Source organism: Notamacropus eugenii, chromosome 3, assembly GCF_028372415.1.
Source record: "Notamacropus eugenii isolate mMacEug1 chromosome 3, mMacEug1.pri_v2, whole genome shotgun sequence".
Taxonomy (NCBI): Eukaryota; Metazoa; Chordata; class Mammalia; order Diprotodontia; family Macropodidae; genus Notamacropus; species Notamacropus eugenii.
The window spans coordinates 423,557,138-423,570,408 of NC_092874.1; the positions used below are offsets into that span (position 1 = coordinate 423,557,138).

General features: G+C 42.8%; 1 protein-coding gene across 5 annotated transcripts in view; it reads right to left on the reverse strand.

The window, feature by feature from the left end:
• Positions 1 to 13,271, reverse strand: part of FBLN2 (fibulin 2) — a 206,272-nt gene that overhangs the window by 30,168 nt on the left and 162,833 nt on the right. For all 5 annotated transcript variants that reach the window (XM_072598243.1, XM_072598244.1, XM_072598242.1 and 2 more), the window contains one exon: positions 10,120 to 10,326. In XM_072598243.1, the coding sequence (XP_072454344.1) occupies positions 10,120 to 10,326 (207 nt within the window). The remainder of the gene's footprint in view (positions 1 to 10,119; positions 10,327 to 13,271) is intronic.

Sequence of the window (13,271 nt, forward strand, 5' to 3'; positions counted from 1 at the left end):
GAGGATGATATAAGTGTGTTGTGATTGTTTTCCATCCATTTACCACATGGTGAAGAAAAGTATTTTAACTGACTCCTCAGTCAGAACTAAGGGCACACAGCAACAGCTCTGAGACATGGAATCTCAATCTCAATCTCTCTGTCTCTGTCTGTCTCTCCCTCTGTCTCTGTCTCTTTCTGTCTCTCTCCCTGTCTCTCTGTATCTATCTCTGTCTCTCCTCTATCTCTCTGTCTCTGTCTCTCTGTCTGTCTCTCTCTCTGTCTCTGTCTCTCTGTCTGTCTCTCTCTGTCTCTGTCTCTCTGTCTGTCTCTGTCTCTCTCTCTCTCTGTCTGTCTCTCTCTCTGTCTCTGTCTCTCTCTGTCTCTGTCTCTCTGTCTGTCTCTCTGTCTGTCTCTCTGTCTGTCTCTGTCTCTCTATCTCTGTCTCTCTCTCTGTCTCTGTCTCTCTGTCTGTCTGTCTCTCTCTCTCTCCCCCCCTCCCTTCCCCAGCCCCCAGTGGTGTGAGGGGAAGATAAACGGTAGGCCTCTGGGTGAGAAGTAAGGCAGCACGTGCTGCCCCCAGTGACCTCATCTCACCCCCTCACCATATCAACGCATGGAGATGCTTTAGTCTGTGTTTCTAGTGCAGCCACCAAGTGACCTGCTTGACCCAGTCCAGCATCATCAGACTGAGTCCACAGCCAAGAGAGCAAGTCCTGAAGGCTAAGAAGAAGCTTGTCCTCTGGCTGTGCCACACCCAGAAGCGAACTTAGGGAGAGGAGTATTTGTAGCCAACACTTGAAGTTGGAGCCTATAACGTGGAGATACGTTTTCCCTGACAAAAGGTATAATTAACATCATGTTGCTTGCCTTCTCAATGGGTGGGGGAGGGCAAGAGGGAGAGAATTAGGAACCGAAAATAGAAATAAAAAAGAAGTTGGAGCCCATTCTTTCCAGAACCAAGGTGAAAGAGGAGAACATCCTGATCTGAAGGGGTGGTATGGGGGGGAGGGACGACAGATGACTCTGAAGCAACACCTTCAGTTTGAGTCCACTCTACCTAGGACAGAGGTTTAGAGAGAAAAAATGCGCCCCAGTTCAGGGGAATATGTTGCTATATCTTTTTCTTTTCAAGAGGCAATCAGGATTAAGTGACTTGTCCAGGGTCACACAGGTAGCATCAAGTGTCTGAGGCTGGATTTGAACTCAGGTCTTCCTGATTCCACTGATGGTGTTCTACCCACTGCACCACCTAGATGTCTCTTTTCTTGCTCTCTCTTTTCAGTAAATACCCTTTTGTTAATTGGTTATCAGTAGATGGAGGAGATATCAACTGGTCAAAATTATACCGGGGAACCAATCACTGGTTAGGTGACATAGAAAACATACAAACTGGTTGTTTGACATGGAAGGTAATACACAAAAATTGAAAGCAGTGGGAAAAAAGCATCTCTTCCCCTCCCCCCCAACTCTTCAAGGACACTCTCAAACGCTGCCTGGAGCAGTTGCTTTACTTTGCACACTGGGATAAAGACACCGAGAACATATATGTGCAAGATATGCATAACACAGGCAGTTTTGATGGTGCAGTGGATAGAGCCCTGAGTCTCAAGTCAGTAAGATCTGAGTTCAAATCCAGCCTCAGACACTTACTAGCTGTATGAACTTGGGTAAGTCACTTAACCTCTCAGCCTCATCTGAGATTAGTCACTTATGCTTTCTCAGTTTCCTCATCTGTAAAATGGAGATAGTAATAGTACCTACCTCCCAGGGTTGTGAAGATCAAATAAGATAATAATTGCAACACAGCATTATAGCACATAGTAAATGATACATAAATGTTAGCTATTATTAAACTTAACCAGTGAGAAGAACTAGACAGTATCTTTGGAATTGTTCTTTATATAATGATAATATGTACTTATGAAATAATTACATAATAGTAATATATAATTAAATACAATAATAATATAAATGGTAATATATAATAGTGTACAATATAATGTTCTTTGTATACTACATCCCTTTATGTGGTAGAAGTCTTCTGAGTCCAAGTCTAGTTCGTCATTCCCTGCACCATCGTGGAGACAGATAGTGGCTGGGGCGGAAACTTTATCATGACAAAATCAAGAATCTTTCATGTTCACATAGTATTTTTCTCTTCACCAAAGCACTTCCAATCTATTACCTCACTTAAAATATGCAGTGACTTTGGATGGTAGGGAAAGGCAGGGGTTATCATCCTCCTATTACAGATGAAGAAAAGATGGGATTCAGAGGGGGTAACTGACTTGCGTGAGGTCACACAGATTCCCATTCCAGCACTCCTTCCACTAAGTGAGGAGGCCTGATGCAACATGTGGCATTACCAGTAAAGCTGTAACACTCAAATGCAGGGACATATGCTTTGCCTCCTGCTCCCTGGGGCTCCCTCTTTCCTTCCCTCCCTCCCTCCTACTGAAGATGCCATGTGCCAGGAGGAGATCTACGCCAACCGACACATAGGGAGGAAATGGGCCAGGGCCCAGCAGTGCTGAACATTTTCCAGGAAAGCTTCCAGGAAACTATTCCCCATCAGCTCTGGGGCTCTGTGTCTCCAATGGAAATTACCTGCTTTCCTTACACCATCTCAATCCCTGCTAGCTCCATGAGCCTCAGGATTTGATCATGTTTGCCTCTTTTCCCAGGATGCCCTCAGAGGAAGAGGATATACAGGGTGGCAGGGTGGACTGAGGGCACAGGGAGTCCCAATGTGTATTGCCTCCAGTTAAAAGGAGGACCTGAGATAATATAGAATAGACTTTTTAGCCAAGGAAACTAGCTTCTGGATATGTCTTTTTCCTAGAAGAAAAGCAGTAATTACTGATCCCCAAAATCAAGTCCAAGCGAAGGGCTGTCCATCCTCGGAATCCAAAGGTTCTTTTGAGATGTCCCCTCAAATGGGCCTATTGAAGCTGCAAGTCATAATTCCCTGAACTGAGAAGAGTCAGCTATAGGACTAGGGCATCTTCTGAAATTTTCATTGGAGAAAAGGATCGAGCAAGGCTTCCTGGAGGAAATGGCGCCGAGCTGGGCTTTGAATTAAGAGTCTGATTTCAATGAAGAGAGGAAAAGTTGTCAATGAAGGAATATAAACAGGGAAAGTGCAAGAAATGTTCCTGGACCTGCGAGCCAAGTGTGGTCTGTAAAGAGAGGGATGGCAATATGGGGAAAAGGGGAGAAAAGGCAATAGTAGCACTGAAAGGAGAGGAAAGAAGATGAAAGGAGTGGAGAAGGTTAGAAAGAAGAGAGAGGAGAAAGGAGAGAAAGAAAACAACTAAGAGAGAAGAGAAAGAAAGTGGAAAGAAAAGAAAATTAATGTATGCAAAAAGGAAAAAATTGGTAAGAGGGAGAGAGAATGAATTTAATACTAGAAACTATATCACTTTTATTGAGTTGAAAATCACTTAAGTTCATAAAATAGTCTCACTGCTCTGGGAAATCAATAAATGTTTATATTAAGTTAATGATTTTATTTTACTTACTGCCTGTTGACTCAGTAAAAGCTTAATTGCTTAATTGGCTGGGTTGTGGAGCCAGTTTTCACAAAGGGGCCATACCATGAACATAGCTCAACTCTATTTAACTTGGAGACTAATGACCCCAGCTGTGGATTACAAAAAAATCCTCTTCTCTCCTCATCCTCTTCCTCCTCTTCTTTTACTCCTTCTTCTTCCTTCTCCTCCTCATTTTCCTGCCTACCTGCCTTTGAGCCATTTCTCAGCCTTCCATGTTAAGAGAGCAAAAAGGGAAAGGAGGTGAAAGGCATTATATTTTGTTCTGAGGCACAGCTAAACTCATCTCAAAATGAAGTTTCCCTCATGATATCGCCATGGACAACCTGGACTGATGTGGCCTGAATGAGAGCCTAGTTAGGCTCTAGGTGACAGAATGAGTGTACCCAAAATGTTGATTAATGACCCTCTATCAACATGGAGGGCCGTCCCTCATGGCAGTTCCAGGCCTCAGACTTGACTCTGTCTGGTTGAACTTGGTCATCAATGATTGGATGAAGACACAGAGTGAATGCTTATCAGGTCTGTGGATGACCTAGAACTGAGTGGGAAGGCTAATTTATTGGAAGATTCTATTAGGATCCAAAAGAAATCTAAACAGGCTTCAGTCCTGGGCTAAAATCAACAAGATGAATTTCACAGGGAGGGAGATAAAGTACTTCACAAGGACAGGAACAGGGAGGCCTTTTTGAACCTGGGGGTTGAGGTGATTGCAAGCTCAGTATGAGCCAACACAGTGATGAGGGAGCTGAAAAAGCTCAAGTGATATTGGACAGTACAAACGGAAGTTTAATATCCAGAACAAGGAACTTCCTTGTTACTAACAGCCACACTCATTAGGCCCACACCTAGAATTCTGGAATGTCCCATTCATTGTAAGAGGATCGTGGAATGTTGGCAAGCTGTCACACATCAAGAGCAAGGGAAATAATAGGATGGTTAAAAAGCCTAAAAATTCTGTCCTGTGAGGACCACTTCCTATCTAGCTTTCATGATGATTCAGATCCAGGATGGCTTCCATGCCCTACTACCGGATGCATTGGTCCACCTTCCTTGCTCATCTCAATTCCTCTCAATATGGCAATTATAGCCATATCCACTCAGGTTAGCTCTGCTTATTTTTCATCCTCCTCAGATCTATTGCCTTAGTCTCCTCCACCTTCCCTTCTTTGTGGCAAACTCCCCACAAACTCCTTACATCCATTCCCCTCCCAACCCCTCTTTCTCTGCTTCCCTGGCCACCATGTTCACTGTTTTCTCCATTTGTGGAACAATTTCTGTTCCTCCAGGGCTTTGTTGCCCTCTGTTGGTTTCTTTGCTGGTTGCGGGCCAGATTAATCCCTGATGCCCTAATTTTACTCACCTTTTAGCCTCTGTATCTAATAATAATAACAGCTAACATTTACATAGTGCTTACTATGTGGCAAGCACTGTGCTAAGTACTTTATAATTATTATCTCCTTTGATCCTCCCACCAACCCTCAGAGGTAAGAGCTATTATTGTTGATCAATTGTTCCAGTTGTGTCTGATTCTTCATGACCCCATTTGGGCTTCTCTTGGCAGAGATACTGGAGGGGTTGGCCATTTCCTTCTCCAGCTCATTTTACAGATGAGGAAACTGAGGCAAACAGGCTTGAATAATTTGCCCAGGATCCTACAACTAGTAAATGTCTGAGGCCAGATTTGAACTCAGGAAGATGAGTCTTCCTGACTCTAGGCCTGGCACTCTATCCACTCTACCACCTAGCTGCCTATTATTACACCTGTTTTATAGATGAGGAAACTGAGGCAGACAGAGATTAAGTAACTTTCCCTGAGTCACACAAGTAGGAAGTGTTTGAGCCAGATTTGAACTCAGATCCCCCTAACTCCAGGCTCAGCCTTCAGTCCATATGTGTGTCCCATCTCTAAAATGATGAAATGCACTCATGACTGTGTAATACTCCCAGATCTAGGATAATAAAATCATGGAATGTTAAGAGCTGGAAAGAACCTTGAAGTTCAGTGATTCTTCACCTTCTTTTGTGGACTCCCTTGGGCAGTCTGGGGAAGCCTATAGACTCCTGCTCAGAATCATGTTCTCAAATGCATAAAGTAAAATCCAGAGGAGTACAAAGGAAATAAATTATATTGAAATGTGGTTGTCCAAATATTTTTTTAGAAGTCCACAGATTCTAGTCTAGTCTGAACCAACTCCCCAATTTTACAGAGGAGAAAACTGAAGTCTAGAAAGGGAAAGGAACCTGTCACATTGGACCTTTCTAGAGCTGGAAGTTTCCTAGAACCGTAAGCAGAGATCACCTAGAAAGCTGGGTGGAGCAGTGCATGAATTCAAGAACATGTGAGTATGGATTCTGTGTTAGATACTACCCAGATGTGCCCAGTCTCAGTTTCCTCATCTGTAAAATGAGACAAAGAATGGTACCTCCCTCACAGGGTGATTGTGAGGATGAAATGAGATAATGAATGTAAAGTGCTTGGCCAAAAGTGCTATAAAAATATTTGCTATTATCAGTGCTACCTCTTCCATTTTATATATGAAGAAAACAAGGCAAAAAAGCCTATTTCTACAGAATTTTCCACACCATCAGTAGCGATAATAGCAACAAACAAGTAAAACTAGAAATAAATTTTATGCTCAATGATGGGAGAATGGGTGAACAAATCATGATGTATGAATAGAATGAAATATTATTGCATCATAAGGAACTGTTTATAAGAGGAATTCAAAGAAATATGGCGGCACCTCATAGGAAGCAATGTAGAATGGGCAAAACCTAACAAAGAGAACGACAAACACGCTAATGATAATTATGGTAAGTTACAGCAATAGTAGCAGCAACAAAATTCATGTTAAATACAGGAGAAAATCGCACTACTACCTAAAGTTTTGATGCGCATCTTTTGTTTCTTTTAACAACCAGTAAACAACCAAAAGGTACAATTATGTGCATGCTCATTTGTAATCAGTCTTGCTTCATTTGTTTTCATTTGGGGCTATTTTTCTCTTTTGTTTTTGTTTAAATATTTGAATACCTGTGCTTGTCAATGGGAATTAAAAATACTCATGAAACCTGCGGTAGAAGATAGAACGCTAGATCTGGTGCCAGGACGACATAGGTTCCAACCCTGCTCTGACAATTACTCACTCCACTTGTCTTGATTTTTGTTTCGTCACGTCATGGCTCGAGAAGAGAGAGTGAGGCTGATGACTTTGTGCAGTTCTGCCTAATTTAAATTCAATTCACCCAAAAGTCAAGACATGGCCCTGTGATGTCATCGATCCTCTTCAAAAATGAAGGATGAACAACACTCCGATCCTGGGCAGATCACTCAAGCTCTGTGTGTCTCAGGCAACGCCCTAGGACTTATCTAAGTCACAGACTGCTTAAGGTCTACTGGTGGAAGGGATTCCTGGCATTCTTAAAGCTAAGCCCACAATGATGTCATCACAGATCTTTTGTTTATTTCATGACATTTTACATCTAGAGTTAGACACTAGAGGCTAACTGATCCAATCTCTTCATTTTAAAGATGAAGAAACAGAGACCCAGAAAAATTAAGGGAGTTTCCCAAGGGGATATAGGCAACTAGCAGCAGAGTAGGTTGTGGACACAGACATAGATCTTTGGAAGAAAAAAACTGAGGCCCAGCTTGCTCAAGGCAGTAAGTATGAGAGCTAAGATTTGGAACCTGGTGTCCAGTCTTCAAGTACAACACTCTTTCTATCACACCATGGGGACATCTAATCAGAAACTGCCTCGTTTTACAGATAAGGAAACCAAAATCCTTCTGGGAGTTGTTACTTGGCCAAAGTCATACAGCAAGTAAGTGACCGAGGTTCTATTTGAACCTAAGGATTCCTGACTTTAACCTTAACACTTTTTCTACTATTCTGGGTTACTTTTATATAACTAACACATTTTGTCTTAACTCTCGTTGACAAAAACAAATATCTGAATAGCTGAACAAGAAGAAAACAAAAATATCAAAAAAATGCTAAGTAAAAGAAAAAAGGTTTTATAAATGATCATGTTTATACATGCCTGTGCACTTGTTATTTGCCAGTTATTAAAAGAAAAGGAGAGATGATGCATGGTGTAGGAGACAGAGCTGGCCTTGAATGAAGGGAAAAAAAAGGAGGCATATATTAAACACCTTTGATGTGCCAGGGAACAGTTAGGTGGATAGAGCACCCAACCTGGAGTCAGGAAGATCTGAGTTCAAATCCAACCTTAGACACATATTAGCTATGTGACCCTGGGCAAGTCACTTAGCCCAGTTTGCCTCAATTTTCTCATCTGTAAAATGAGCTGGAAAAGAAAATGGTAAACCACTCCAGTATCCTAGCCAAGAAAACCCAAAATGCAGTCACAAATAGTTGGACATGACTGAACCACAAAACCAACAAAATGTGTCAGGCACTGTGCTAAATATTTTACAAATATTATCTCCTTTGATCTCCACAACAACCTTGAGAAGCAAGGTTATTATCCCAATTTTACAGTTGAGGAAACTAAAATAAACAGAGGTTAAGTGACTAGCACAGGGTCACACAGTTAATAAGTCTTTGAGGCCAAATCTGAATCTCTGGTGCACTATGGCACCACCTAGCTGCCTTGAAGCTAGGAAGTGCTGGGTTCAAGTCCAGCCTCTGACACAAACTGGTTGTGTGTCCCTGGACAAATCACTTAACCTCTCAGTGCTCTAGGTCACACTCTAAGACAGGAGTTCTTAACCTTTTTTGAGTCACTGTCCCCTTTGGAGTGTGGTGCAGCCTATTTTCAGAATGATATTTTTAAATATATAAAATGAAATACGTAAGTTTACTAAAGAAACCAATTACATTGAAATATGATTTTCAAAATATCTTGAAAAAAATTTTGTGGACCTCAGGTTAAAAATATAAATTGCAAAGAAAATGGCAACCTGCATTAATAGAAGGAATTTCTTCACCTGGGAGTATCTGAAACCCATGAAATCATGGTCCAGGTTCTCATCTGCTCCCAGCAAATATGCATAATAACATTACTAAAACAATAACAAAGCCATCCTAAGAATGTAACAAGAGTTTCATGGATGTTACACTCCAGGCAAGTTTACGATGTATTTCAGTGAGGACTGAAAGCTGGGTTTTTGGACTTCAGATCCATGATTTCCCTCCTTTGTCATGCTTCTGTTCTGACAGGGCTCCGTCTGAAGAAATCGTCACTCCATGATGACTAAGGATGGTTGAACAAATGGGGGAAATCAGGCTTCCGTCCCCTAGAGCAATTGCACTGAGGCTTATGGAGGGTTATCAATCAATGCCACAGGTCAGTGATTAGCAGGGCGTAGAGAGAGAGTCTGAGGAAGCAGAGCCAGATCCAGATCCCTGGCTGCAGTGTCAAAGGCTAAACTGACTGAGATGCTTCCCCGGGGCCTGCTGGCTTGGACTCTCCTGGACCTGACCTAGCCACGGGCTCTCAGCAGGGCTGTCCTGTGGCCCTCTCTCCATCCACCCTTCAGAAACCAAACATGCCAGGGACTGAATGAAAATCTCAGTGGGCTGACATGGAAAGTGTTTGCTCTCATTCCTTCTAGATCATCCCAGGTGACCTCATAGATAGAGGAGGCAGCAACCTACACAGGGAGATGTCAGAAACACATTTCCCCTAAAATACCTCCCTCACTGCCTCATCCCTGTTCATTGCTGAAATTCTTCTCATCATCTCCATTGACATAAACTTGTTCTTTTGGGTAAAACAATGTAGGAAATGCAAATACTCTTAGCAGGAGACATTGTCAGCTATTTACACAACTAGTTTTCTAGATCTTTCTCAGTGTGCTGGCTCAGTTTTTAGTGAGGGAGAAGTATGATAAAAAAAACAAAACTTCTAGGCCACTGGCCACTTCCCAGGGAGGGTAGACCTCCATAGGACCAGTGGGTAACAGAGTCACAAAAGCATGGACGTGCAGCTGGTCACTGAGTTCAGTTTCCTCATTTTGCAGATGAGGAAACTGAGGTAAGGGACCAGCCCAGGGTCCCACAGCTAGTAAGTGAAGTGAGATTGGAACCTAGTTCTCCCTGACTCCAAGTCTTCTCTAGCTGCCTCTCCTGGGGGTATGGAACCATAAGGGCAGAGGAGGGAGGGCACCATAGGGGAAGTTAATAAAATGTTGCCTCCTTCAGACCTGTGGGAATAGAATATTCACAAAAGTCTGTGGCAGGGGAGTATCTGGCTTTTGTATCTGGGCTCTTCAGGGATAAATTTATTGGTGACTTAAAACAGACTAGAAGGTATTAGAATGAGTACTCAGAGCTACCTTACACATCCTCTAGCTTCTCAAAAGTGTTTGCTTCTTGGAGATGCCTCTTTGGGTGCTTCCCACTGCCTAGAAACTCAAGTGAAATGCCCCAGAGAGAAAAAAAACCCTCGGTCACATCCCTCAAGGCTAACCTTGTCCATAGATTAAATAGGTGACCACCTACTGTCACTACTTCAGGAACTACAAGACCCTCGATTGCAAACCCAAACCACCAATACCCCTCCCTTCCTTGCCAAAGCAGATCCCCACTTGTTGCCAGCTATCTGACTCTCCTTACCTGGAAGACAGCTGAGTCCATCTTCTTGTAGGGTGAATCTGGGGAAGCAGGCACACTTATAAGAGCCCACGGTGTTGATGCAGAGGTGCTGACAGAGCTCACCAGGGTACAGAAGACACTCATCCCGGTCATCCCCAGGCAGGCTGTTGGACAACTCTGATTCCTGGCTAATGGAAAGGGCTTCATGGAGGTTCTCTGTCTCTGAAACTAGAAGAATGTTCCTTTGAAAATGACATTGCATTGTTACACTGATCCCCAGAGAAATATTTCAGCTCATATGCCTTGAACTATATTACAGCTGACTTAGCCCACAGGGGTTAGCCTTACCTCTATTGTGACAGCAGGAATCCTCAGACTCACAATCCTAGAGAGTAATAGAATTCTGTTCTCTTTTCAGCTTTACCTGGTAGAAAGAGCCCTTCAAAGGCCATCTGGTCAAGCCTGTCCTTGAACAGCAACTGCCTCTACAACATTCTCAGTATGGGTTATCTACCCTCCACAAAACAAACAAACCAACACAACCAGCAACAAAAAAAGAAACTTCTGATAATGAACAACCCCTGCCAACTATTCTCATTGGACTTTTGGCTAGCTCTAAGTATTAGGAAGACTTTTTATTTCAAGCTCTTTCTCTATCCCAGTGCTGCTGCCCACTCCCTGTGTGACTTTGGGAAAGTCCTTAACCTCACAGTGCCTCAGCTTCTTCATCTGCAGAATAAAGAGACTGAACTAGAGAATCCCTGAACTCCATCTAGTTGTAAATCTAGGATCCTACGATAAGCTCGTCTGCTTTGCAGTTACTTCCACCTATTGGGACTTGTTCTGTCTCCCAGGACCAAGCAGAGGGAGGCAGTATGGCTGAGGAGAAAGATTTCGAGATCAAAGACCTGAGTAGAAACCCCAAATCATTATCACTTACTCTTAGTTGTGTGACCCTAAGCAAGTCACTTAAGCTCTGTGCTCTACTGTTTCTCCTCCAAGCCTACCTCCCATCTTCTCTGTATTAATCTTGTACGTGCCATTTTATGTATGCATTCTCTTCCTCATTGCTTTTTGTTTTTTTTTTTTAACTTCCAGTGCTTAGCAAAGTGCCTAAGACCCTAATAATGCATACTGGTTGGTCAGTTATCAGGTAAAATGAAGAGGCTGGACAAAATAACTCTAGGATTCCTCCCAACTTCCTGAAATTTCATGAATCCAATACCTTACCTATGTGGTAGTCCTTCACATGCTTGGATACACAGATCACGCACCTTCTAGGGTTCTTCCCCCCCAACATCCCCACTTCTTTCAACCAATCCTTGTATAGCACAATGCCCAATCCCCTCCTTGTTCTTGTCACCTTGCTTTGGTTCCAATGAATGGCTGTTAAACCAGATTAGAAACACATCCCACCTGGCTGAAATCCCCATCTCACTGCTCCTTTGAGTTAAGACAAAGAAAAGTTCCATGAAAATGCAAAGTTGGGGGTTAGGAAGAGAAAAAAAACCAGTGAAGCCATTATCAGCCATTAAAAACTATTCTCTATTTGATCTGTTGTTTCATTATCCCCAGTACTTGGAAGAGTTGAACAAAATAGGCATGAGTGATTATCTATAGGCAGTGAGTAAAATCAGAATGGGACCACACGGGGGAAAGAAATAGAGAAGGAGAAAAAAAGATTGAGAGAAACTTTTGGCATCAGGGCCAGTTACCAGTGATGGAATGAATGAGCCTAAAGGATAAATCCATCAACTATACTAGAGAGGGTGGCCAAGTGATGACCAGTAATGGTGGAGACATGCAGGGGATCCAAGAAGGAGCCTTGATTTGTGAGGGGGCAGATTGCAGTGACCCAAGGAAAGTCTCAAACAAGGAGAGTCATGCACTCTACAATCCAGCTACCTGTTGTCTCTCAAACGTGACACACTGTTTTCTGTGTCTTTGCCATGGGGAATAGGCTTTTCCACAGGTCTTGATTGCACTCCCCCTCCTTACCAAAACCTCTTAGTTTCTCTGGCTTACTTTAAGACTCAGCTTAAATCCTGCTTTCTGGATGAGGGGCAGTCAGGTGGTGCAGTGGATAGAGCACCAGTGCAGGAGTCAGGAGGACCTGAGTTCAAATCTCACCTCAGACACTTGACATTCACTAGCTGTGTGACCTTGGGCAAGTCACTTAACCTCAATTGCCTCATCCTGGGTCATCTCCAGTCATCCTGACGAATATCTGGTCACTGGATTCAGATGGTTCTGGAGAAGAAGTGAGGCTGGTGACCTGCACAGCCCTCCCTCACTCAAAACAAAGTCAAGTGCAAGTCATTTCATTATTTCTCTGATGGCACGGTCTTCAACAACAAAGGATGAACATAGTTTCTGGATGAGTTTTTGTCCACTTTCTCCAGATGTTAATGCCTTCCCTCTTAGATTACCTCCTATTAATACTATGTGTATATGTGTGTATTGTATATGTATGTGTATGTATAGATATATACAAATGCATACATACACACATGTGTATCCTGCATATATGTGCATGTATAGGTGCACACACATACACATACATGTTCATATATGTTTATACATGTGCATTTATGTATTTTTTCTATATCTATGCATATGTATGTATATCTTTATCTTTTACATTCCTAGTTATTTATAAATTGTCTCCTACTAGAATGAATATTCTAAAGAATATGAACTCCTTAAGGATGGGGACTGTTTTTGCCTGCTTTTATATTCCAAGACAGCCTGGCACATGGTGAGCCCCTAATAAAGGTTTGTTGACTGTCTGACAGTCTGACAGGAAGGGAAGGTAGGCTGTTGTTGCTGGAGGGTGGGATCTGGGAGGTCCGGGGATTCTACTCTGAACAAATCAGAGTGGAAAGTGTTGGTCCAAAAGAGAGAACTAAGGCATGAGTCCTATAGAAAAAGGAGCACAGAAATTGGATTTCTAGGGTTGGGGAGGTCTCTGGGCAGAAATCCACGCCTGCCTCTGGATTAGCTGAGATGCTGAGCTGTCTCTAGAGGGTTCCATGTTGGACATGATGCTGAGCTCTCTCCAGGCTGTCTCCATGTGCTGCCATGGTGCAAATCTGTCCCAAGGGTGTGACTGAGGCATAACTCTGCAGCACATTGGGACACACAAATCCTACCCTCCCACTTTGGTTCTCAAA